Source organism: Plectropomus leopardus, chromosome 21 (assembly GCF_026936395.1).
Source record: "Plectropomus leopardus strain MGB_pleo_1.0 chromosome 21, ASM2693639v1, whole genome shotgun sequence".
In the NCBI taxonomy this organism is placed as follows: domain Eukaryota; kingdom Metazoa; phylum Chordata; class Actinopteri; order Perciformes; family Serranidae; genus Plectropomus; species Plectropomus leopardus.
In genome coordinates this window covers 11,405,288-11,430,580 of record NC_142196.1, presented here as the reverse complement: position 1 = coordinate 11,430,580, position 25,293 = coordinate 11,405,288, and the positions used below count along the sequence as shown (strand labels likewise).

The window sequence follows — 25,293 nt, the reverse complement described above, 5'->3', positions numbered from 1 at the left end:
TCAGGTGTGGGCTGTTTTTGCATTACCTGCGGCTGAACCGAGTTCTACTGGCAACACTTGTTTGACCAGGTGAAAATATGACACCAGCATCAATTGAAGCCAGACACATGCCATACCACCTGAGTACATCAGCAATAATGTCTTAATGTGCCTGATCCAATGTATTAATCCAAGATCAGAATCATCATATCCCTTATACAGTCCCAACTAGAAAATATTTCTACACCTAAATTACACTACCATCATGATCATTTCTAAGCAGTAACAGCTCTCTGTTGTATCTCTATCTATCTATCTATCTATCTATCTATCTATCTATCTATCTATCTATCTATCTATCTATTCGACACTGGTTGTGCCAGTTGTGAGGATTTCAGAGCAGTGGACCAGTGGACAAGCTATGGAAGATCTTCAGTCATGCTTGGACTGTATGGGTATTTACAGTCTGGGATGTTTTCAGGACTGCTACCATCAGTCTGGGTGAGTACACAGAGGCTGTTACAACAATGACAAACAGTTCAGAGCTAAGCTCAGTCAAATAATGCTGCAAAAGGAAGAAGCATTTAGGAATGGGGGCAAGTAAGGGTTTAGAGCGGCTAAGTACAAGTTTAGCAAGGTGATGAGAGATGCAAAAAGACTATAATTTAAGAAACAATTTTAAATCTGAGAAAGGGGCCCCTGTCACCAGTTACAGACTTACAGCCCTTGACGTAACCAATGACTTGTGCCTGGCAAACAAACTGAATGACAATGGGACAGTCCTAACATCATTCGCCGTGACTCCATCCACCAACTTTACACCACCAGCCACCACTTTACTCCACCTACCTCACCACTTAATAATTGCCATCCCAGGGCCTCCGCCTCCACTGTGTACAACTCCTCCTTCCCCACCACATTAATGTCACTTTGTATCCTGGACGGGGACATAAACAGATGTCGAAAGAGGTGGAGCCCCCACCACCATCACCTCTACTCAACAGGGATTGGGCCCAACCTAATACATAAATAAGTAAGCTGCAACCAAGCAAATAAAACCTGTCCTATAACTCTTTTGCTTCAAACACATCTGACTTGCCAAGAGAGAGCAGAGTTATTGGAGACCTGTTGAGTGAACAATACTTAACATCAGAGGCAGCAAAAAATGCTAAAGAAATACAATAACATTCTGGCCCTGTTTTCTTTCCTCGGTGTGACATATTTTGTTTTTCATTCACAACTACAGCATAGGAAAATTAAAAACAAGCCATCTCTGTGGATAAATGACCCTGTTCAACTGAAGACTTATGCTTCAAATGCAGGTCAAGGAGAGACACAGAGGACAATGGCTGCCAGCAAGACTTTGAAACCCTGCTCTGACACCCCTCCAAATCTTGTGGGTCCAATCCATGTGGACTTTAATTCTGCACGAACTTTGGATGAGGTGAGAGAGGAATCCGGTTCTCCACTTCAGGAAGGAGGATGGTACAAACCACCCGACTGCATTGCAAAACAGAAGGTATGTGAAAAAATAGAGACAAATTAAGATTTCTTTTAAATCTGAAATAGATGAAATATTAAATTAGAGAAGATACCTAGAAAAGACTTTATTAGTTGGGCCTACTATAATAATTACCTTACAAAAAGTTGACCAACTTCTACATTCTACTGCTTACATTTTTACTCATATTATAACAGTTATAAGGATTTAAGCTGATATTGATTGTGTTAGTTGAGCCTCATTTTAGGTTGCTGACTAGGTGGCAACAGCAGCACGCGATTAGTGGTGGTACTCCTGTCTGCTTCTTCAAACTGGAGTCATGCCTACTGACACACACTGCACCTACAACGCCACGTCACAAATCTGAAGAGGTCTTGATGATTATTTACATTTATGTCAAAGCAACTTCCTTATTTCATTTCTTTAGGTGGCGATCATCATCCCATTCCGGAATCGACATGAGCACCTTAAGCACTGGCTGTATTACCTCCATCCTATATTGATGCGTCAGCAGTTGGACTACAGAGTGTATGTCATCAACCAGGATGGAGATGGAGTCTTCAACCGGGCTAAACTGATGAATGTAGGATGTGCTGAAGCACTGAAGGAATATGATTTTGATTGCTTTGTCTTCTCTGATGTAGATCTGGTTCCTATAGATGACCGTAACCTCTATAGATGTTTTGACAATCCCCGACACTTGTCTGTAGCTGTCGATAAATTTAAATTCAAGTTACCCTATAATGAGATATTTGGTGGGGTTATCTCGTTGTCCAAGCAGCAATACATGAAGATTAATGGCTTCTCAAACACTTTCTGGGGCTGGGGTGGCGAGGATGACGATATTTATCAGCGAATAATGAACCATGGAATGTCCATTTCTCGACCTGACATGGTGACAGGAAAGTACAAGATGATCAAACATAAGAGAGACGTGCAAAATCATTGTAATCCAAGGAATGTTGCCAAACTGAAACAAACCAAGAATACAATGGATAAAGATGGGATTAATTCCTTAAAATACACAGTCAAGGAGATTGTGAAAGATAAACTGTACACTTATATCAACGTGAATATTGAGGCTCCACCTCTTTTGATTGTGAAAGGACCCTGTGCACCTGGTACTGATGATGATTGATTCACTGGTGTCACTGTATCAGACTCAAAGAAAAGGAAGTGGAACTGGTGTGACGTCCTGTCTTTAAAATCTTTGGGCATTCGGTACTTTCATTCTTTCTAATTTAAGCTGGGGCAGTTTTTTCTCTTTGTGTTGAGATATGCAAAACTGTTTGCCTGTCTGCATCTATGTAGTTCAAATGCAGAAGCACAACCACCTTTTCAATGAATATGTGATGCTTTGAGTTACTTTTGGTGACACAACACTCAACAGTCTTGTCATGAAGAAGGAAATATGTGCTTTGGACAGGTGGACGCCAAAGATATATTGGGGATTATTACATCCTGCATTAATTACTATGTATTTTAAGGACAAATATAACGTGAAGATGATGACACAGAGGTCAAACAGTGTTTGGCTGGCTGATAAGGTGGTGAAGGGGGTTACATATTTTGCTTATCATTTACATAATAATTTCTGAATTTCACAATTTTGTATCAAGACATTTGTTATTACTGTACAATGCACTTTTTTTTTTACTTGACATTACAATTATTGCTGGTGCTCACTGTAAATACCAGAGATATTAGAAAGTGTGATGAAATGGATAGAGGAAAATTAATTTTGTTGGCAGTGATGCACTGGTTGATGTTTCAGTTTATTTTTTGAAGATGAAATTCTGCAAAATGATGCAATGATTGTATGTTTCCTTTGTAAAATGTAACATTTTTTTTCTATAAAATTAAGATGAACTGAAATAAAATGTATGGGTACTATGGTCCAGTACTGAGCTTACCTGTGAACATCACAATGAAATAAAAGTTCACGAAAAAATGAACATGAAAGTCAAGTCACGTCAAGTCAATTTTATTTATAGAGCCCATTATCACAAAACATGGTTTGCCTCAGAGGGCTTTACAGTGTACGACATCCCTCTGCCCTTAGACCCTCACATCACCCAAGGAAAAACTCCTAAAAAAGAACCCCTGTAACGGGGGAAAAAAGGAAGAAACCTCAGGAAGAGCGGCAGAGGATGATGAGGGATCCCTCTTCCAGGACGGACAGACGTGCAATACATGTTGTAAATAATAAATGAAATACAATTGTGGCAAAAAGGAAAGATGAAGGTAACCATTGTAAAAGAAATGTGGCGATATGTTTGGTCTTGGCTCTAAAACGCTGGTCCTACGTTGACCTGTGGTAGCCTGGCAATCGGCCCAGGGTGTATCCCGCATCTCACCGTACCTTGAATATGTGCTTAAGCACAGTATTCAGGCAAAATGATGGTGGTAGTGGAGGTGGTAGTGGGAGCTTTCCATGAGGTTCTAGGGGTTAAAGTCAGCAGTACAGAGTGAAACCTTTACATGAGGAATTGATGTTTTAAGAGAATGTGTGCAAAAGGTCAAAGTACTTTTCTTGATGCTCCTGCCATGGCTTGCATAAATACAATTAGCTGTTGGATAAAATCTGTAGAGCATGGAAATACATTTTCAGCCCTACATACCTTCAGTAAAACCCAATTTGAATAAAATGTAGTTGTAGTTATAAAATGTAGTTTTGTCTTCATGGTGGTGAAGAAGAAAATCCTCCATGTTTCTTTTTGATTGTATGGTCTATTTTATGTATGTATGAAAATTAAAAAAAAAAAAAAAAAAAAAAAAAAGACTTGAAATCTATATATGTTTTTATTTCATCACAGGTACTGGAGCAGAAAAATACACAGTCTGATAAACACAGTCAGTAGGCACATTGGTAGTTACATTGCAATGAAAACACCAGACCACCTTACTTTTAGCTGTCTTTTTACTGCACAAGGAACCCTCACTAAATTAAACAGCTAGTGTTTTTGCGTCAGCTGTGAAAACATATAAATTTAAATGGGAATTTGTTTTTTATTTTTAGCAATAATGTAAATAGAGTTCACTGCAATTGCTATGCTGGATCAACATTAACATATTATCCAGGGTACCAGGGAAAACATGACAGTAATGGACCAGGATCAATGTAAATATTGGTTAGTAGCATTGGTAAAAAGGATATCTTGTTTTAATTCAAAGACCTTTTACTAAAACATTTTCCTTCTTTTTTTAAAAGCATACTCAAAACTCTTGGAGAATCACTGCCAAACTTAATCAGCATTTACATATTACAACATAATTAAATGATCCTGGATCAACATTAACAAATTACCCAGGATCAATATGGTAATGATGGTTATGGTTGAACATAGCCAAAGTTTTCAGGCTAAACATGGCAGTGATGGTCCTGGATATATATTAGCACTGCGTGACCCACACAGAATGTGTTCACATTGGTTTGAAAATGTATTTTTTTTGTAATATAATGCTGTTTAAGGGGAGTATCAAAAGTACAAGTTAATGTCATGTTATGACACAAAGGGACCACTAGGTGGCGGTAGTAGAATGTTGAGTGGCCGAGAGCGTCTCTTTCTCGATGGAGCGGAGGCTCCTCATTCATACGAGAGCTGCCACGGTGAAAGCAACAACTTCTGCTCCTCGTTTCTTCTGTTATATACACGTTGGTCCAATGTTAAACAAGTCTGCCTCATTGGTTGAGATGTTGTGAACAATTTGAAATGAATGACAGAGTAATGTCAGTAATGGGAAAGGGTTTGTATTCCTGGTTAAACATGGTTTAATACTGTATGCTATATTTACAGGGTTTAATACTGTATGCTATATGTGTACTTGAAGCATTTTGGTGAAACATTTTGAATATTTGAAAGCATAATAGAAAGATGGAAATATTGTGTTTATTTTGAATAAATTCATACGAGAGCTGCCATGGTGAAAGCAACAACTTCTGCTCCTCGTTTCTTCTGTTATATACAGTTATATACAGTAATCTGCCTGCTGGCCCCATCACCTGGGACCTGCAACACAAGCTTTTGTGTTGAATAGAAAGGAGGGGAAACTTGTTAAGCACAGAGTTCAATCGAATTGACTTGAACTGAATTGAATTGAATTGAACTGAACTGAACTGAATTGAATTTTCCCACTTTCAGGTAATTGTTGCTATTGGACCTTCTTCTGGTTGACCTATTATGTAAAACCCAATTTGAATAAAATGTATCTTGAAGAGAGCAATGAGGAAGAGGGACAACTGGTTTTGTCTTCATGGTGGTGAAGAAGAACATCCTCTATGTTTATTTTTTATTGTATGGTCTATTTTTATGTATGTATGAAAAGTGAAAAAAAACAAAACAACAACCTGAAATCTATATTTGTTTTTATTTCAGCACAGGTACTGGAACAGAAAAATACACAGTCTGATAAACACAGTCAGTAGGCACATTGGTAGTTACATTGCAATGAAAACACCAGACCACCTTACTTTTAGCTGTCTTTTACTGCACAAGGAACTTCTTCTGGTTGACCTATTATGTCACATACCAAATAAGTTAGCAAGCAGCAAACAGGTTGCATGTCAAACAGGCAAAACATGGCAAACTTTTTGGCGCTGTACATTTCATATGGCTGTTCATTTTTTCTTGGATGCCCCCCCACCCCCCACTGTGACTCAAAGGGGATTTGGCACAACCTAATGTGTAAATAAGGAAGCTGCACTCAGGTAAATAAAACGTATCCTGTTGCTCTTTTGCTTGGAGCACATCTAACTTTGAAATGCAGGTAGCAGAGTTAAATGAGACCTGTGGAGTGAACAGCACTTTACGTCAGAGGCAGCAAAAATGCTTCAAAAACTCTTCTACATCCTGGCCCTTTTTAGTTTCCTCAGTGTTGCATATTTTGTTGTGCCTTTATTCTTTTTTACAAAGCCACAGCTTATTGCAGATGGAAACAACACACTTTCTCAGTGGCTAAATGAACTTGCTCAACTGAAGACTCGTGCTTCGAATGCAGGCCAAGGACAGACACAAAGGACAACAACTACTAGCAAGACTTTGGGACCCTGCCCTGACAACCCTCCAAATCTTTTGGGTTTAATCCATGTGGACTTTAAGTCTACACGGACCCTGGATGAGGTGAGAAAGGAGGTTGGTTCTTTTCTTCAGGAAGGAGGACAGTACAAACCACAAGAATGTATCGCTCAACAGAAGGTAGGTGACTAAATGGAGAGACAAATGAAGAAATGAACACAATAATAACTGAAACTGTTTACCATGATTTTAGATTCTGGAATCTATTTCTAAAAATTGTGTAAAAACTTGAGTGAACAGATTTCATATACAGTACCTACTATTTGTATAATGTACTAACATTTGGTAACACATTTTTATACAGTGTTTATTGGGTTTTTTCTCTCTCTCTTTAAAAAAATAAAATCTTGAAAAAATGAAGGGATAAAACATTTAAACAGAGAGGATACTTAAAGGGCCTACTATATGAACTCACTTTTAAAAATGTTGACCAATTTCTACATTCTACTGCTAACAGATTTGTGTATGTTAAAAAAGTTAAAAGGACCTTCAAAACTATATGAATATTAAACCACAAAAGCCTTCAAGGGATAGTTTTCAATTTTTGTAAGTGGCGTTATATGAGGAACCTATTCATAGTCATATAGCTGTAGGAGCTATTGGCATGCGTACATCCACAAAAGCCAAGCAATGCACAGCTTTGGACAGGGACAGCAACAAGAGGTGTTTTATCCATCTAAGAAAAGGCCCAGCTAAAAGTCAAAGTCAATATCAGTTTAAGTGAGCGTAGATAACTGGTTTAGTTCCCAGTTTGAAAGAACAGTCTGACAGCAAGGTAAAGTGGTGAAAGTATTCTAAATATGTGAACACTTAAAACCAATACTGACTTTTGCAGGTGGCTAAAATAAATTTTGCTGCTGCCAATGTACACAGCAATACATTGCTTAGCTTCCATGGCAGTTTTTCTACTGGCTTCTCCAATCTCAGGGCATGCTAACTGAAATTTACTGTAGATAAGTACCTTATACAATCTCAAGTCAAAAAATCCACACTCTCTTCGATGATTATCTAGATCTATGTTTATGTAAACGTATTTATTCCTTTTGTTTAGGTGGCGATCATCATCCCATTCCGGAATCGACATGAGCACCTTAAGCACTGGCTGTATTACCTCCATCCTATATTGATGCGTCAGCAGTTGGACTACAGAGTGTATGTCATCAACCAGGATGGAGATGGAGTCTTCAACCGGGCTAAACTGATGAATGCAGGATGTGCTGAAGCACTGAAGGAATATGATTTTGATTGCTTTGTCTTCTCTGATGTAGATCTGGTTCCTATAGATGACCGTAACCTCTATAGATGTTTTAACAATCCCAGACACTTGTCTGTAGCTGTCGATAAATTTAACTTCAAGTTACCCTATGAGGAGATATTTGGTGGGGTTATTTCGTTGTCCAAGAAGCAATACTTGAAAATGAATGGTTTCCCAAACACTTTCTGGGGCTGGGGTGGCGAGGATGACGATATTTATCAGCGAATAATGAACCATGGAATGTCCATTTCTCGACCTGACATGGTGACAGGAAAGTACAAGATGATCAAACATAAGAGAGACATGCAAAATCATTGTAATCCAAGGAATGTTGCCAAACTCAAACAAACCAAGAATACAATGGATAAAGATGGGATTAATTCCTTAAAATACACAGTCAAGGAGACTGTGAAAGATAAACTGTACACTTATATCAACGTGAATATTGAGGCTCCACCTATTTTGATTGTGAAAGGACCCTGTGCACCTGGTACTGATGATGATTGATTCACTGGTGTCACTGTATCAGACTCAAAGAAAAGGAAGTGGAACTGGTGTGACGTCCTGTCTTTAAAATCTTTGGGCATCTGGTACTTCCAGTCTTTCTAATTTAAGCTGGGGCAGTTTTTTCTCTTTGTATTGAGATATGCAAAACTGTTTGCCTGTCTGCATCTATGTAGTTCAAATGCAGAAGCACAACCACCTTTTCAATGAATATGTGATGCTTTGAGTTACTTTTGGTGACACAACACTCAACAGTCTTGTCATGAAGAAGGAAATATGTGCTTTGGACAGGTGGACGCCAAAGATATATTGGGGATTATTACATCCTGCATTAATTACTATGTATTTTAAGGACAAATATTACATGTGAAGTTGATGACACAGAGGTCAAACAGTGTTTGGCTGGCTGATAAGGTGGTGAAGGGGGTTACATATTTTGTTTATCATTTACACAATAATATCTGAATTTCACAATTTTGTATCAAGACATTTGTTATTACTGTACAATGCACTTTTTTTTACTTGACATTACAATTATTGCTGGTGCTCACTGTAAATACCAGAGATATTAGAAAGTGTGATGAAATGAATCGGGGGGAATTAATTTTGTTGGCAGTGATGCACTCGTTGATGTTTCAATTTATATTTTGAAGATAAAATTCTGCAAAACTGATGCGATGATTGTATGTTTGCTTTGTAAAGTGTAACATTTTTTTCGATAAAATTGAGAAGAACTGAAATAAAATGTATGGCCACTGTGGTCCAGTATTGAGCTTATCTGTGAACATCACAACTAGATAAAAGTACACGAAAAGATGGACACGAAAGTTAAGCATTGTGAAAGAAATGTAGCGATATGTTCAGTCCTGGCTCTAAAACGCTGGTCCTACGTTGACCTGTGGTAGCCTGGCAATCGGCCCAGGGTGTACCCACCATCTCACCTGAGATCAGCTAAGATCGGCTCCAGCCCCCCTGTGATCCTGAAACCCGGATAAGTGTTAACAGACAATGAATGAATGGTTTGGTTTAAAAAGAGGGAGAATTTTCCCAACACATAAAGGAACATCCTTGAGTTTTTTGTAAACATCCCAAATCTCCAAATTTGGGGATACATGGTTTTCACTGGACAGGACAGATATAATAAATTGTAATCTGTAAAGTCCCTAAACTGTCAGATAAATATAGTGGAGTTAAAATATTTGCCTCTGAGATGCAGAAGAGTATAAAGCTGCATAAAATAGAAATTCTTTAGTTCAGTACAAGTACCTTGAATTTGTGCTTAAACACAGTAGTTGAGTAAATATATCTAGTTATATTCCATGACTGCTGGTATTTATCACATTTTAGGGGAACTGATTTAGGAAATCAGGACATCTTGTAAATCTAACAAAAGTGTCAGCACAAACTCAGTCAAGTGAAAATATTTGTGATGATTTAAGCCATTGTGCTGTACATCAGATCATTAACTGACTTCCCTGGCCTAAAGTGAACATCAGTTGCTTTCATCCTGTAATTCATAATTCATTTCATAATCTATTTTGCTGCTCACAAGGTACAAGTCAGTTAACTTAATGAATCATTTCATTTCTGGTCTTATAATTTCCAGGTCAGAATTTATCACTGTAGAAGCATGTGCTCCTCTACAGTGATCATCATCTTTTATACCAATAAAACCAGATTTCAAGGTCTGCAAACAGATCCACCGATTCACAGAGTCAGAGGCTTGTCTGTTGACTGTTGATTATTGACAAGTGAAATAATTACACAACATTACCTTGAGAGAAAATGTGGCATCATATGAAAGAGAGGAGTGAGGGAAGATGACAGGTACAAGGCAAAATGATGGTGATAGTGGAGGTGGTGGGGGGTGGGGGGTGTTTCCCATGAGGTTCTAGGGGTTAAAGTCAGCAGTACAGAGTGAAACCTTTACATGAGGAATTGATGTTTTAAGAGAATGTATGCTAAAGGTCAGAGCACTTTTCTTGATGCTCCTGCTATGGCTTGCATGAATACAATTAGCTGTTGGATAAAATCTGTAGAGCATGGAAATACATTGTCAGCCCTTCATACCTTCAGTAAAACCCAATTTGAATAAAATGTATCTTGAAGAGAGCAATGAGGAAGAGGGACAACTGGTTTTGTCTTCATGGTGGTGAAGAAGAACATCCTCTATGTTTATTTTTTATTGTATGGTCTATTTTTATGTATGTATGAAAAGTGAAAAAAAAACCCCAACAACCTGAAATCTATATTTGTTTTTATTTCATCACAGGTACTGGAACAGAAAAATACACAGTCTGATAAACACAGTCAGTAGGCACATTGGTAGTTACATTGCAATGAAAACACCAGACCACCTTACTTTTAGCTGTCTTTTTACTGCACAAGGAACTTCTTCTGGTTGACCTATTATGTCACATACCAAACAAGTTAGCAAGCAGCAAACAGGTTACATGTCAAACAGGGAAAACATGGCAAACTTTTTGGCGCTGTACATTTCATATGGCTGTACATTTTTTCTGGCTTTCCTCCACAAATTTGTGCTGTTTGACTTCCAGGTCAAAGCCCAGTGATTATGGAGCAGAACAGAATGCCAAGTTACTTCAGATCCAAATATGGCATATACATGAAAGAATAAATTGTCCCCCAATCGCATTATCTTGGTGTGTTAGTCTGACTTTGAGAAATTTGACTTAGTACAATATCAGTTGGGCAAACAGTCCAGCTTCACGTAGATTAAGACAATAATTCAACTTCTTCTTAACATCATGTCAAGGTACTTAAGGGGACAGTCCTGATTCCTGTAACTCTATCAACCACCTCCTCACCACAAGCTTCTCCCCCCACCCCACTTCTTCACAACAGTCATCCCTTAGGCATCCTCCTCTTCTTCCAACTCCTCTTTTTCTCACCACACTGATGACACTTTGTCTCCTGGACAGGTACATTAGCATCCATGTCAAAAGGCGGATCCCCCCCCCCCCACTATGACTCAAAGGGGATTTGGCACAACCTAATATGTAAATAAGGAAGCTGCACTCAGGTAAATAAAACGTATCCTGTTGCTCTTTTGCTTGGAGCACATCTAACTTTGAAATGCAGGTAGCAGAGTTAAATGAGACCTGTGGAGTGAACAGCACTTTACGTCAGAGGCAGCAAAAATGCTTCAAAAACTCTTCTACATCCTGGCCCTTTTTAGTTTCCTCAGTGTTGCATATTTTGTTGTGCCTTTATTCTTTTTTACAAAGCCACAGCTTATTGCAGATGGAAACAACACACTTTCTCAGTGGCTAAATGAACTTGCTCAACTGAAGACTCGTGCTTCGAATGCAGGCCAAGGACAGACACAAAGGACAACAACTACTAGCAAGACTTTGGGACCCTGCCCTGACAACCCTCCAAATCTTTTGGGTTTAATCCATGTGGACTTTAAGTCTACACGGACCCTGGATGAGGTGAGAAAGGAGGTTGGTTCTTTTCTTCAGGAAGGAGGACAGTACAAACCACAAGAATGTATCGCTCAACAGAAGGTAGGTGACTAAATGGAGAGACAAATGAAGAAATGAACACAATAATAACTGAAACTGTTTACCATGATTTTAGATTCTGGAATCTATTTCTAAAAATTGTGTAAAAACTTGAGTGAACAGATTTCATATACAGTACCTACTATTTGTATAATGTACTAACATTTGGTAACACATTTTTATACAGTGTTTATTGGGTTTTTTCTCTCTCTCTTTAAAAAAAAAAACTCTTGAAAGAAATTGAAGGGATAAAACATTTAAACAGAGAGGATACTTAAAGGGCCTACTATATGAACTCACTTTTAAAAATGTTGACCAATTTCTACATTCTACTGCTAACAGATTTATGTATGTTATAAGTTTTCAATTTTTGTAAGTGGGGTTATATGAGGAACCTATTCATAGTCATATAGCTGTAGGAGCTATTGGCATGCGTACATCCACAAAAGCCAAGCAATGCACAGCTTTGGACAGGGACAGCAACAAGAGGTGTTTTATCCATCTAAGAAAAGGCCCAGCTAAAAGTCAAAGTCAATATCAGTTTAAGTGAGCATAGATAACTGGTTTAGTTCCCAGTTTGAAAGAACAGTCTGACAGCAAGGTAAAGTTGTGAAAGTATTCTAAATATGTGAACACTTAAAACCAATACTGACTTTTGCAGGTGGCTAAAATAAATTTTGCTGCTGCCAATGTACACAGCAATACATTGCTTAGCTTCCATGGCAGTTTTTCTGCTGGCTTCTCCAATCTCAGGGCATGCTAACTGAAATTTACTGTAGATAAGTACCTTATACAATCTCAAGTCAAAAAATCCACACTCTCTTCGATGATTATCTAGATCTATGTTTATGTAAACGTATTTATTCCTTTTGTTTAGGTGGCGATCATCATCCCATTCCGGAATCGACATGAGCACCTTAAGCACTGGCTGTATTACCTCCATCCTATATTGATGCGTCAGCAGTTGGACTACAGAGTGTATGTCATCAACCAGGATGGAGATGGAGTCTTCAACAAGGCCAAAGTAATGAATGCAGGATGTGCTGAAGCACTGAAGCAATATGATTTTGATTGCTTTGTCTTCTCTGATGTAGATCTGGTTCCTATGGATGACCGTAACCTCTATAGATGTTTTGACAATCCCAGACACTTGTCTGTAGCTGTCGACAAATTTAATTTTCAGTTACCCTATGACACCATCTTTGGTGGGGTTTGGTCATTATCCAAGAAGCAATACTTCAAGATTAACGGCTTCTCAAACACTTTCTGGGGCTGGGGTGGTGAGGATGATGATATTTATCAGCGAATTATTTATCGTGGAATGTCAATTTCTCGACCTGACATGTTGATTGGAAAGTACAAGATGATCAAACATCAGAGAGACAAGCAAAATGATATTAATCCAGAGAATCCTGGCAAACTGAGTCAAACCCATTTGACCATGGCTAACGATGGGATTAATTCCTTAAACTACACAGTCAAGGAGATTGTGAAAGATAAACTGTACACTTATATCACTGTGAATGTTGGGTCTCCACCAAGCTGAATGAAGATGGAACCTGTGGATTTTGGACTGCTGCTGGCTATTTATTCTCTGGTGTTGCAGTCTCAGACTCAAACAAAAGGAGGTGGAACTGGTGCGATTTGGAATCCAGTTTGTCCAGCGTATCTTATAACCTGACCATGTGTGTGTCTATGTGTTGAGTTATGTTTGCAAACCTGTGTGCAAGAATGTAATTCAAATGTATAATCACATTTACTGCTAATGAACATATGATGCATTAAGTTACTCTTAGCAATGGATACAAAGTGTATGTCATCAACCAGGCAGGAGATGGGGGTCTTCAACAAGGCTAAACTTATGAACGCAGGCATAGATCTGATTCCTATGGATGACCGTAACCTCTATGAATGTTTTGACAATCTTCGAAACTTGGCTGTGGCTAACAACAAATTTAACTTCCAGTTACCCTATGAAGAGATTTTTGGTGGGGTTATTTCAGTTTACGTACAAGAAGCAATACTTGAAGATTAACGGCTTCTCATCATTTACTGGGGATGGGGTGGTGAAGACGATAATATTTATTGACAAATATTTATCATGGAATGTCCATTTCTCAATCTGATATGGTGGCGGGAAAGTACAAGATGATCACACATAAAAGAGACTTGCACAATGAAGCCAATCCCAAGCATCTTTGCAAATGGAGAAAAACCCTATGGACCATGGATAAATATTGAATTAATTCCTTAAGATACACAGTAGAGGAGATCATGAAGAAAAAACTGTACACTTACATCAGTGTAAATGTTAGGTCTCCACCAAGCTGAATGAAGATGGATCCTGTGGGTCTAGGACTGCTGTTGACTACTGAATCAGTGGTATTACAGACTCAAGCAAAAGGAGGTGGAACTGGTGTGGATTTGTAAATCCAGTTTGTCAAGTCTATCTTATTTAACCTGGGGTAGGTGTAGGTTTTGGTATTGAGTGATGAAATCATATCTCTGTACATGTGATATATGCAATCCTGTGTGCATATTTTGGTCATTGTGAACTAATGTTAACTTTATACATTTTCTGTACAATACCATTAAAACTTTTTTTTGTAACAGTGCTGCTCACCGTAAATATGGGTCATGATGGAACCTGTGATGAAATCAATGGGGGAATTAATTTTGATGGCAGTGTTTCACTGAGGAGTTCTTTTCGTTATTTGTTTTTACTTATTTTTTGCTGTGATATTCTGCAAAACTGTAACAATGTTTTAGAAAACTTAGAGGACCTGTAATAAAATTGGCCACTATGTTTATCTGTAAGTGGGAATATTAAAGCAGAGACTCAATCCTCAGAGGAGCACACTGTGTTTTGTGTTAAGAAGTAATAACATGTCACATAACAGATAACTTGGATAATTAATAGGAAAGTGAAAATGCTTATAATCATTACCATGGTGAACTGAAATGTTTGGCCTCACTCACTCTTGGGACTCAGTATGGTAAGAATGAAGGAGAGTTTATTACTCCTTCAATCTCACCTAAGTGAAAATGGTTTAAACAGGAAAGTAGGTTATGTAAGACAAACTGATGTCTCTGTCATTTGGGAAAATGTAAGGGAATGTGGGAACATAGTTTATGTAACCCTTCTTCCCATAGCTTTGTCAGTAATGCCCCTTTCCGATCAAAATTAGCACATGCACACAGGTGTTTCAACATAGGTAACCCCACATAATATGGGCATTTGGCTGTTCCCACTGCCAGTGACTACAGCAGCATACGAGTTTGCCTTTCTGTCAGTTGACGTGTGTGTGTATGGGTTGTTTTTTTGGTGTGTTCGTGCATCATCCTGGACAGGCAGGAGAACGTGTAATCAGCAGACAGCAGTAAGGACAGATTTGAAAACTTTTCAGTGGTTTCTTCTGTTTCAATATGTCTTACTCATTCAGTCTCTCTTTCAAACTTGGTGCAGACTAACTTGGAATAAAGTTTGATTGCAGCTAGGGAGGAGATAAATAGTTATTACTGATGGTGCATCATTGCATCCCACCGGTTAAGGAGATGAAATTTCTCATCAATGCAGATCTGAGTCGGAGGCGATAAAAATCTGTGTCTACTGCAGTCATTTGGCCTGGGTTTGAATGTCGATTGTATGCATTCTCTTTACATTAAAAAGCCAGATGCTTGCTGTTTTTTGTGCAGTAGGAATGAGGCTTAATACTGCTTAAAGTCATTGCTTACATTAATACAATTAGCTGCCCGATAGAATCTATAGAGTATGTTATTTATATAAGAACTATATGTGTAATCAGTTTGTGCATTCAATTACACTTCTTTGGGTTGAGGCAACACAGAGGCTACTAAGCGCAGTGGTGTTATGTACCCTAAAAAGAAGCAGAAGAAGAAGATAGCTGAGATAAAACAGTCAGGTGGTGGTACTCAACTGTTTTGCTGTGAACTGACCAGGTCATTATGTTGTAGGTCAAAACACACAAACAGAGTGTGCACTGTCTGTGTTGCACAGTTCTTATCATGTGTCATGTTTTCTTACTGAACATGCAGCAACTGATTAAAGAGTGAATGCAGAAAATGCATGGAAATAGTTATTGTTTTGTTTTGACAAATTGTGCCTGGCTGTGTGCCAGCTGTCTGCGCATTTGGATACTAGAGTGCCGCTCGGGCTGCACATTCATGTCTGACCCCCAAGTAACTGAGCCTAAGCTATTAATTTAACTATTTTCAACCACTGAAAAAAACAAGGAGGCCTGAAAACAAATAACACATTTTGCTGATCACACAGCTAATTAATACATCTCAGTAGACTGACATCACAATGAAGTGACAGAGGCATCCAGCTGCTCTCTGCTGCTTTCGTTATTATCAGAGGCGGATTTAGTGAGTTTAACTTAGCTGCTTTGCTTTGATTTCAGCCATTCTTTAACTGGGGATGATGGTGGACTGTTGGTGCCTGTAGTTATGCTGTTTTCTACACCCTTGGTGTAACTATTGATTAGTGCAGGTGATGTAGAATTGCAGAAAATTTGTTTTAAATTACATTTTTTTCCTGGGGTAGTATCCCCAGATCCCAGGTTTGCTCCCCCCATTTTAACACATATAAGGCACCATTATGTTTGTTTGCGTGGACCTTTATATGAACAGTTAAGAATGAGGGCAAACTAGTGTGATCTTTATGAAGGTGAAAAAGCACTGCTATGCCCACTAGGATGTGTGCAGCCCAACCTGAATAGTTTACGTAAAAAAGGAAGCTTCCCCAAAATAAGTAAAACCTGTCTGGTAGCTCTTTTTGTTTAAATACCTTCGACTTGCAAATAGAAATGCAGGCAGTATAGTTGTTTGAGAGCTGTAGAGTGGACCATACTCAGAGGCAACAAAAATGCTGAAGAAACTCTTTAACATCCTGATCTTTTTTTCTTTCCTCAGTGTGGTATGTTTTTTTGTGCTTCTAGTCTACAGCAAAGACCACAGTGTAATTTCTTTTACAAAACCACAGCGTATGGAAGATGGAAACACTCTTTTCCAATGGATAAATGAACCTGTGTATATGAAGACTACAGCATCAAATGCCAGCCAAGAAGAGACACTTATGTCACCAACTATGAGTAAGACTTTGAAACCCTGCCCCGACACCCCTCCAAATCTTGTGGGCTCAATCCATGTGGAGTTTAAGTCTAACTGGACTCTGGATGATGTGAGAAAGGATGTTGGTTTTCCTCTTAAGGAAGGAGGACAATACAAACCACCAGACTGCACTGCAAAACAGAAGGTAGGTGACTAAATGGAGAGAAATTAACAGAATAATAACTGGAACAGTTTACTGTAATTTAAGATTTCTGGAATCTGTTTTAAAAACAGGATTTAAAAAAATGAGTAAAATGATTCTTTATACAGTATGTACCATTTGTATAATGTGTTATTATTATTTTCAAGAAAATAAAATGAAATTTAATTTAAAACAATCTAAACAAGACTGAACACAGTTCTTGCCTGCTTCTCCAAACAGGAGTTGTGCCTACTTTTACATACTGTACTACCTCTTTAACAAAGTATATGTTAAAGCAAACATACTTATTTAATTTCTTTAGGCGGCGATCATCATCCCATTCCGGAATCGACATGAGCACCTTAAGCACTGGCTGTATTACCTCCATCCTATATTGATGCGTCAGCAGTTGGACTACAGAGTGTATGTCATCAACCAGGATGGAGATGGAGTCTTCAACAAGGCCAAAGTAATGAATGCAGGATGTGCTGAAGCACTGAAGGAATATGATTTTGATTGCTTTGTCTTCTCTGATGTAGATCTGGTTCCTATGGATGACCGTAACCTCTATAGATGTTTTGACAATCCCAGACACTTGGCTGTGGCTGTAGACAAATTTAATTTTCATTTACCCTATGACACCATCTTTGGTGGGGTTTGGTCATTGTCCAAGAAGCAATACTTCAAGATTAACGGCTTCTCAAACACTTATTGGGGCTGGGGTGGTGAAGACGATGATATTTATCGACGAGTTATTTATCGTGGAATGTCTATTTCTCGACCTGACATGGTAACGGGAAAGTACAAGATGATCAAGCATAACAGAGACGTGCACAATGAACCGAATGCAAAGAATTCTGTAAAACTGAGCCAAACCCAGTGGGCTATGGATCAAGATGGGATTAATTCCCTAAATTACACAGTCAAGGAGATTGTGAAGGATAAACTGTACACTTATATCACGGTGAATGTTGGGGCTCCGTCAAGCTAAATGAGGATGGAACTTGCTGTTCTGGGACTGCTTCTCACTGTTTATTCTCTGCAGTCTCAGACTCAAACAAATGTAGATGGAACTTTTTTTTAAATTCAATTCAATTTTTTTTTTATTTTTAATAGAATTATCCAACATTAGAAATAACAAGGTAAATACAAATATATATATATATATATATATATATATATATATATATATATATAAAAACATTAAAACAAAAAACAGACAGACAGACAGGAGGTACAGCAAACATCCACAAGTATCAGTGTAAAAGGGTAGTCTATTAATTATGATGATGTGCTAAACATCAAAGCTAGGTATTGCAAATGTTCTCTATGGTCTCCATAGCATCTTTACATGATCGGGTTGTTCCTTCCATACACATATCGACTGAAGCTGTCCTATTGTTCAGTAATCATGTCAGTTTCACAGTTCAGTTTTCCTAGCATCTTTTCACATGCAGCGGTTACCATCATTTGAAACTGGTCTGCTTTTACATTCTTTAGGGTCTTTGAGAATCCAGTTTGTTCAGTCTGTCTAATTTGACCTAAAGGCAGGTGTGTGGCTGTATGTTTAGTTTTACAAACCTGTGTGTCATTCAAATGTACAAACACATTTTGGTGATGGATTCAGACACAACAACAGTAAACATTCTGCTCATGATGACGGAAAGATTTAGTTTGGACAGGTGAACATCTACGTCTTGGGGATTGTTACATCTAACATTTACTGTTATGTGTTGTAAAGACAAATACTGCATGTGAAATAGATGATACAGGCCAAGCAACAGTGTTTGGTTGGCTAATGGGTGGTGAAATCTGAATTCTCATTTACACAATATTTTCTTAATTTCATGTTTTGTTTTTTTATTGAGACAATTGTCTTTACAGTGCAATAATAACTTCCATTAACTTATTGTAATTATTTTTATATTTAACATTACAGTTACTGTCACTGTTTACTGTGAATATGGGACTTAATGTGATAAAATTAATAGGGATATATATATTTTTTTTCATCACTGGTTGATGTTTCAGTTTGTTTTTTCAAGATGGGCTTCCTGCTTTAATTTATTTATCACATTAAGTAGTAACCATTCATACTCACACTCCAATGAGTATGAATGGTTACTACTTAATGTATGGAATGAAACCTTAATTAACATTACCACCACTAATGAATGACTACTTGAATCTTGCATTTGTCGATGCAGCAACTAACTGAGTTTATCGATAACCGTTGTCCAAAGTGTTTCCGAGCCTGTGTCGTGATATCCTTAATACAGTCTTAGTTTTGTGATGCAGTTCCACTATGGGGCTAAAAGGTCATGGGTATTCAATGTGGTTTTTAGTCATGCCCTTTATGTGCAGAAGTTTATCTGATTCTCTAATTCTTTTAATGATACTATGAATTGTTCATGGTGAAATTCCTATAATTCCTTGTGAGAAACGCTGTTCTTAAACTAGTGACCTATTTGCCCATGCAGCTATTCACTGTGTGGAGTTTGGAATTAGGGTTGTACATTGCTTTTGTTACTTATTTTGTTTCATAAGAATTAACGTCAGTCAAAAAGTATTTGGTAGATAACTATCTATCTATATATAATATTCCAAATCAAAAGAACTAACAGAATAGTATTATACATACTCAAGACACAGCAATATACTTTTAATTAAATAAGTCATTACATTATGTGAAACATAAAAGGAAACAAATCTAAAACATCATGATTAATACTACAGGTATGAGGCTTTTGTGCATGGACTACCTTTGATTTGCCAAGAGAGATGCAGGTAGCAGAACTCTGCGAAAGCTGTTGAGTGGAGAGTACTATAACAGAGGCTGCAATAATACTGAAAAAACTATAAATAAACATCCTGATCTTTTTGTTCTGTCCTCAGTGGGGCATGTTTTGTTGTGCTTATATTCTGCAAAGACAGTTTAATATTTTTTTACCAAGCCGCAACATATGCCAAATGAAAATGGTACACTTTTCCAGTGGATAAATTAACTTGTTCAACTAAAGAGTACAGCACCAAAAGCTGGCAAAGAAGTGAGACAGATGCCACCTACTATGAACAAGACTTTGGGACCCAATCCTGACACCCCTCCATATCATTTGGGTCCAATCCATGGGGAGTTTAAGTCTACACGGACTTTGGATAAGCTGACAAAGGATATTGGTTCTTTTCCTCAGGAACGAGGACGGTTAAAACCACCAGAATATATTGCCCAACAGAAGGTCGGTGACTGAATGAGAGGAAAATGAAGAAATGAACAGAATAATAATTGAAACTGTTTACCATGATTTTAAATTCCAAGAAACAATTTCTAAACATGGTTTTAAAACTCGAGTGAACAGATTTTAATACAGTACCTACTATTGGTACAATGAACTACATTTGCATGACACATTTTTATACAATGTTGTTTTTTTTCTGTCTCTAAAAACTGTTTGTTTGTTTTTCAAAAGAGAATAAAATCACATACAGCACACACACAGCAATTTAAAGTTCTTCGCAGGGGCAAAGAAATACATGAAATACAACACATTAAGAAAACATTAAAATTGCACTTACTGATATTAGTATTAGTTACAAGGTTTTTTTACACACCATGTAAACATCAAACCACCAAAATAGTTTGGATATCTTATTGTGGGGTTGTATGCGGTTCTTATCCATAATCCAAAATGTATTATCTACAGTAGATGGTGGTTGGCACACACCTAGTTTGGAGACAGACTTAAAAAAATGGCAGACCTAAAATATATATCGCTCAAAGTGTACATTATATTTGAAATATTCTTACCACTTTACCTTGCCACTAGGCAGCCCTTTCTGATGGTGAAATAAAGACCTTATATACATCTATGCTCTCTTCAGCACCACTAGACTCCTTTAACAGAAACTGTTATTTCACCTCTCAGAACACACAAACTGATTTCCTGCTGCCTCAGTAGTTGAGTTTATTTATTTCATTGTGTGACTTTGGTGAATCCAAACTAATTCTTCAAACTGCACAGCCAATGAGATTATGAAGGATATACTGTACACTTATATCACTGTAAATGTTTGGGCTCCTTCAAGCTGAACGAGGATGGAACTTGCGGATCTGGGACTGCTATTGACTGGTGTTGCATTCTCTGACTCAAACAAAAGGAGGTGGAACCGGTGTGATTTTATGTCTTTAATATCCAGTTTGCCTATCTGTCCTCTTTAACAGGGCAAGTATGTGTCTTGGAGTTATGCAAATTTGCCTGTGTAAATCAAATGTATAGACACATTTACCTCTAATGTACTTTTGATGCATTTAGCTACACTTAGCAATTGATAAGTACACAACAGTTAATCAGGTTAATGTCACAGCACTTGACTCCAGGTTTTCCTTGTGTTTCTTTCCCTGTCTCCCTCATGTTTCAGCCTCCCCTGTGTGTCTGTGTGTTATGGGCGTGGCTTTTCCTCATCTGGCTCCTGATTCAAACTACACTCCTGTCTTCAATCATCTCATTACCATGCAGTATAAGAACCCAGGGGCATCACTCACTCATTGTCAGATTGTTCTTCCAGCCTCAGTGACAGTAACATCAAGGGCACTCTGTATCTTGACGCCACAATTTTTTACTTGCCTTATTTTAAGCTGCTAATTGACATTTCTCTTCTGTGCCTCAGATCGCCAGCTTCTGTTTCCAGGTCAACCCACTGCCCTCATCAGAACCACTACACGCAGCCAAGCAAGCCCATTCCATTCATCTGCTGTCCCCACGCAGCCCTAGCCGGTGCCAACTCCTTGTCTTCCTTTCAGACCTGCCTGCACCTGCCATCTCCAGATTCCCACATTCCTCCAGCTATCTTCTCTAATAAACCAACCATCATCATCCACCCATCTGTGTTTGAGTCTGTTTTTGGGTCCTCAAGAACACTAAGCCCTAACAGTGAGGCTAGTGTAAGCTTATGTCCTTAAAATCTCTAGGAATCCAGTTCATCCAGTCTGTCTTACTTTGGAAAGAATGTGTTTTGGCCTTGAATTAGATTTTAAAACCTCAGTGCATTTGTGTTTGTATGTGAACTAATGTGAATAAAAACTTGATGAATGTGAAGTACGGAGATGCTTTCAATCATTGAATGAAAACCATTACTCTCAAAATAGAACATGAAATATTCTACAGCTATCAAGTATCTATCATGCTCCCAAACATAATTCAAATACAGAAAAACAACTATCTTTAAATGAACATGTGATGCATTGAGACACAACAACAGTCAACAGTCTGTTCCTTCCCCTGCCTTTACTGACTTTAATGTAAAGGACATGGGCCAAATTTTATGGGAAAATCCAAAGGATGTAACGTTATGCCTGTTTCTTTGGCTGGACCTTCTTCAGCTCTGCTATGGCACTATCAGTGTGCAACAGTAGCTGATGTTAGCTTAGAAATGGAGTCTGCAAATGCCAACAAGAAATCAACACACCACCTGCAAGACTGAGACAACACAGTATTTGCAGTGAACAGTTCTCTCATGAGGACTATGTTAAACTACCAACAAATAAACAAGAGAGAAAGACATCCCCTACTCCAGCCAAACCTGAATAGCTTACGTAAAACAGGAAGCCGTCCCCAATTAGGGTGAAACTTGCCTGGTTGCTCTTTTGGTTGAAATACCTTTGACTTGCAAAGAGAAATGCAAGCAGCATAGTTGTCTGGGAGCTGAGGAGTGGGCCATACTCAACATCAGAGGCAGCAAAAATGCTGAAAAAACTCTTTAATACCCTGGTCTTTTTTTCTTTCTTCAGTGGGGCATGTTTTTTTGTGCTTCTAGTCTATAGCAAAGACAGCACTCTCAGTTTTTTTACAAAGCCAAGAAATATATCAAAAGAAAACGACACACTTTCTCAGTGGATAAATGAAGTGAGTAAACTGAAGACTACAACCCCACAAGCCAGCCAAGAAGAGACACAGATGTCACCCACTACAAATGTGACTTTGGGACCCTGCCCTGACACCCCTCCAAATCTTGTGGGTCCAATCCATGTGGACTTTAAGTCTACCCGGACTTTGGATGAGGTGAGAAAGGAGGTCGGTTCTCCTCTTCAGGAAGGAGGACGATACAAACCACCACACTGCATTGCAAAACAGAAGGTAGGTGACTCAATGCAAAGACAAATGAAGAAATGAACAGAATAATAACTAAAAAAAAAGTTTACTTTGATTTTAGATTTCTGGAATCTATTTTAAAATCAAGTGTCAAAACTTTAGTAAGACATTTTATATACAGTATATGCTTTGCATATTGTGTGAGTTAGATTTAAAAAGTAATAAATTAAATTTTTTAAAAATCTGAAAGAAAAAAAACCCAACAACATTAAACAGAGGATATTTCCAGGGCAATTTATAAGTGGACTGATGACATGAACAGCAATAAAAAAAAATGTGGTTTGCTTAGCATCAGTGGGTGTGCTTCTGCCTGCTTCTCCAAATTGGGGTCCTGCCTACTGGCATTTACTGTAGATGAAGTACCTTGTACAACCCCACTTCAAAAAAGTCTGAAATATCTCTTTGGTAATTATTTACATACTTATTTACACAAACATACTTATTTAATTTCTTTAGGCGGCGATCATCATCCCATTCCGGAATCGACATGAGCACCTTAAGCACTGGCTGTATTACCTCCATCCTATATTGATGCGTCAGCAGTTGGACTACAGAGTGTATGTCATCAACCAGGATGGAGATGGAGTCTTCAACAAGGCCAAAGTAATGAATGCAGGATGTGCTGAAGCACTGAAGCAATATGATTTTGATTGCTTTGTCTTCTCTGATGTAGATCTGGTTCCTATGGATGACCGTAACCTCTATAGATGTTTTAACCATCCCCGACACTTGGCTGTGGCTGTAGACAAATTTAATTTTCAGTTACCCTATAACACCATCTTTGGTGGGGTTTGGTCATTGTCCAAGAAGCAGTACTTTAAGATTAATGGCTTCTCGAACACTTTCTGGGGCTGGGGTGGTGAGGATGATGATATTTATTTGCGAATTGTTAACAGAGGAATGTTTATTACTCGACCTGGCATGATGATCGGAAAGTACAAGATGATCAAACATAATAGAGACAAGCTCAATGGTGTTAATCCAAAGAATCCTGGCAAACTAAGACAAACCCATTTGACCATGGCTAACGATGGGATTAATTCCTTAAACTACACAGTCAAGGAGATTGTGAAGGATAAACTGTACACTTATATCACGGTGAATGTTGGGTCTCCACCAAGCTGAATGAAGATGGAACCTGTGGATTTTGGACTGCTGTGGACTATTTATTCTTTGTTGTTGCAGTCTCAGACTCAAACAAAAGGAGGTGGAACTGGTGCGATTTGGAATCCAGTTTGTCCAGTGTATCTTATAACCTGACCATGCGTGTGTCCGTGTGTAGAGTTATGTTTGCAAATCTGTGTGCGAGTATGTAATTCAAATGTATAATCACGTTTACTGCTAATGAACATACAATTATACTCTTGTCAATGGATTCAGATACAACAATGGTCAAAAGTCTGCTCATGAAGAATGAAAGATGTGGTTCAGACAGGTGGACACAAGATACAGCCTGGGGATTATTTAATTCAGCATTAATTTTTGTGTGTTGAAATGACAAGCATCACATGTGCAGTAAATGACAGAACAAATAACAATGTTTTGTTGGCCAATAGGTGGTGACAGGGGGTTTGTTATTATTTTTCTGTTTTCACAGTTTTTTAAATTTAATGATTTTTTATTGAGATATTTGTCTTTACAATGCAATGACAATGTTTGCTATTATTATTATTATTATTATTATTATTATTATTATTATTATTATAACTGTTGTTGTTGTTGTTGTATTTAATATTACAGTTACTGTCAGTGATTTCTGTAAATTGGATATACTGGAGAATGTGAAGAAATGAATGGGAAAAATTATTTTGGTGGCAGTGATTCACTGGTTTCCATTTCTCTTTGAAAATGGATTTACTACTACTATATTTTGCAATGAAATTCTGCAAAAATGATGCAATGATTTTACATTTGATTTGCAAATTGTAACGATGTTTTATAAAATTGAGAAGAACTGAAATAAATTGTATGGCCACTGGTCCAGCACTGAGCTTGCCTGGGAACATCAAAATTAAATTAAATGTATCGTGA

The 25,293-nt window shown here is 38.0% G+C and overlaps 5 protein-coding genes across 5 annotated transcripts; all 5 read left to right on the top strand.

Moving 5' to 3' along the window:
* Positions 1-1,058: 1,058 nt before the first annotated feature.
* Positions 1,059-3,440, top strand: LOC121960986 (beta-1,4-galactosyltransferase 1-like). Its single transcript, XM_088071905.1, has 2 exons — positions 1,059-1,498; positions 1,908-3,440. The coding sequence occupies exons 1-2, from the start codon at positions 1,145-1,147 to the stop codon at positions 2,616-2,618; spliced, it is 1,065 nt and encodes a 354-aa protein (XP_087928031.1). The 5' UTR covers positions 1,059-1,144; the 3' UTR covers positions 2,619-3,440.
* A 2,798-nt stretch (positions 3,441-6,238) lies between these two features.
* LOC148186026 (beta-1,4-galactosyltransferase 1-like) lies at positions 6,239-9,256 on the top strand. The gene is made up of 2 exons (XM_088071922.1): positions 6,239-6,675; positions 7,607-9,256. The coding sequence occupies exons 1-2, from the start codon at positions 6,307-6,309 to the stop codon at positions 8,315-8,317; spliced, it is 1,080 nt and encodes a 359-aa protein (XP_087928048.1). The 5' UTR covers positions 6,239-6,306; the 3' UTR covers positions 8,318-9,256.
* Positions 9,257-11,221: 1,965 nt separating this feature from the next.
* LOC148186025 (beta-1,4-galactosyltransferase 1-like) lies at positions 11,222-14,690 on the top strand. The gene is made up of 2 exons (XM_088071903.1): positions 11,222-11,844; positions 12,719-14,690. Exons 1-2 carry the CDS (start codon positions 11,476-11,478, stop codon positions 13,385-13,387), a joined length of 1,038 nt encoding a protein of 345 aa, XP_087928029.1. The 5' UTR covers positions 11,222-11,475; the 3' UTR covers positions 13,388-14,690.
* A 2,036-nt stretch (positions 14,691-16,726) lies between these two features.
* Positions 16,727-18,107, top strand: LOC148186024 (beta-1,4-galactosyltransferase 1-like). The gene is made up of 2 exons (XM_088072021.1): positions 16,727-17,119; positions 17,439-18,107. The coding sequence occupies exons 1-2, from the start codon at positions 16,730-16,732 to the stop codon at positions 18,105-18,107; spliced, it is 1,059 nt and encodes a 352-aa protein (XP_087928147.1). The 5' UTR covers positions 16,727-16,729.
* A 2,531-nt stretch (positions 18,108-20,638) lies between these two features.
* On the top strand, positions 20,639-24,713 carry LOC121940346 (beta-1,4-galactosyltransferase 1-like). The gene is made up of 2 exons (XM_088071882.1): positions 20,639-23,247; positions 23,719-24,713. The coding sequence occupies exons 1-2, from the start codon at positions 22,855-22,857 to the stop codon at positions 24,385-24,387; spliced, it is 1,062 nt and encodes a 353-aa protein (XP_087928008.1). The 5' UTR covers positions 20,639-22,854; the 3' UTR covers positions 24,388-24,713.
* Positions 24,714-25,293: the final 580 nt, after the last annotated feature.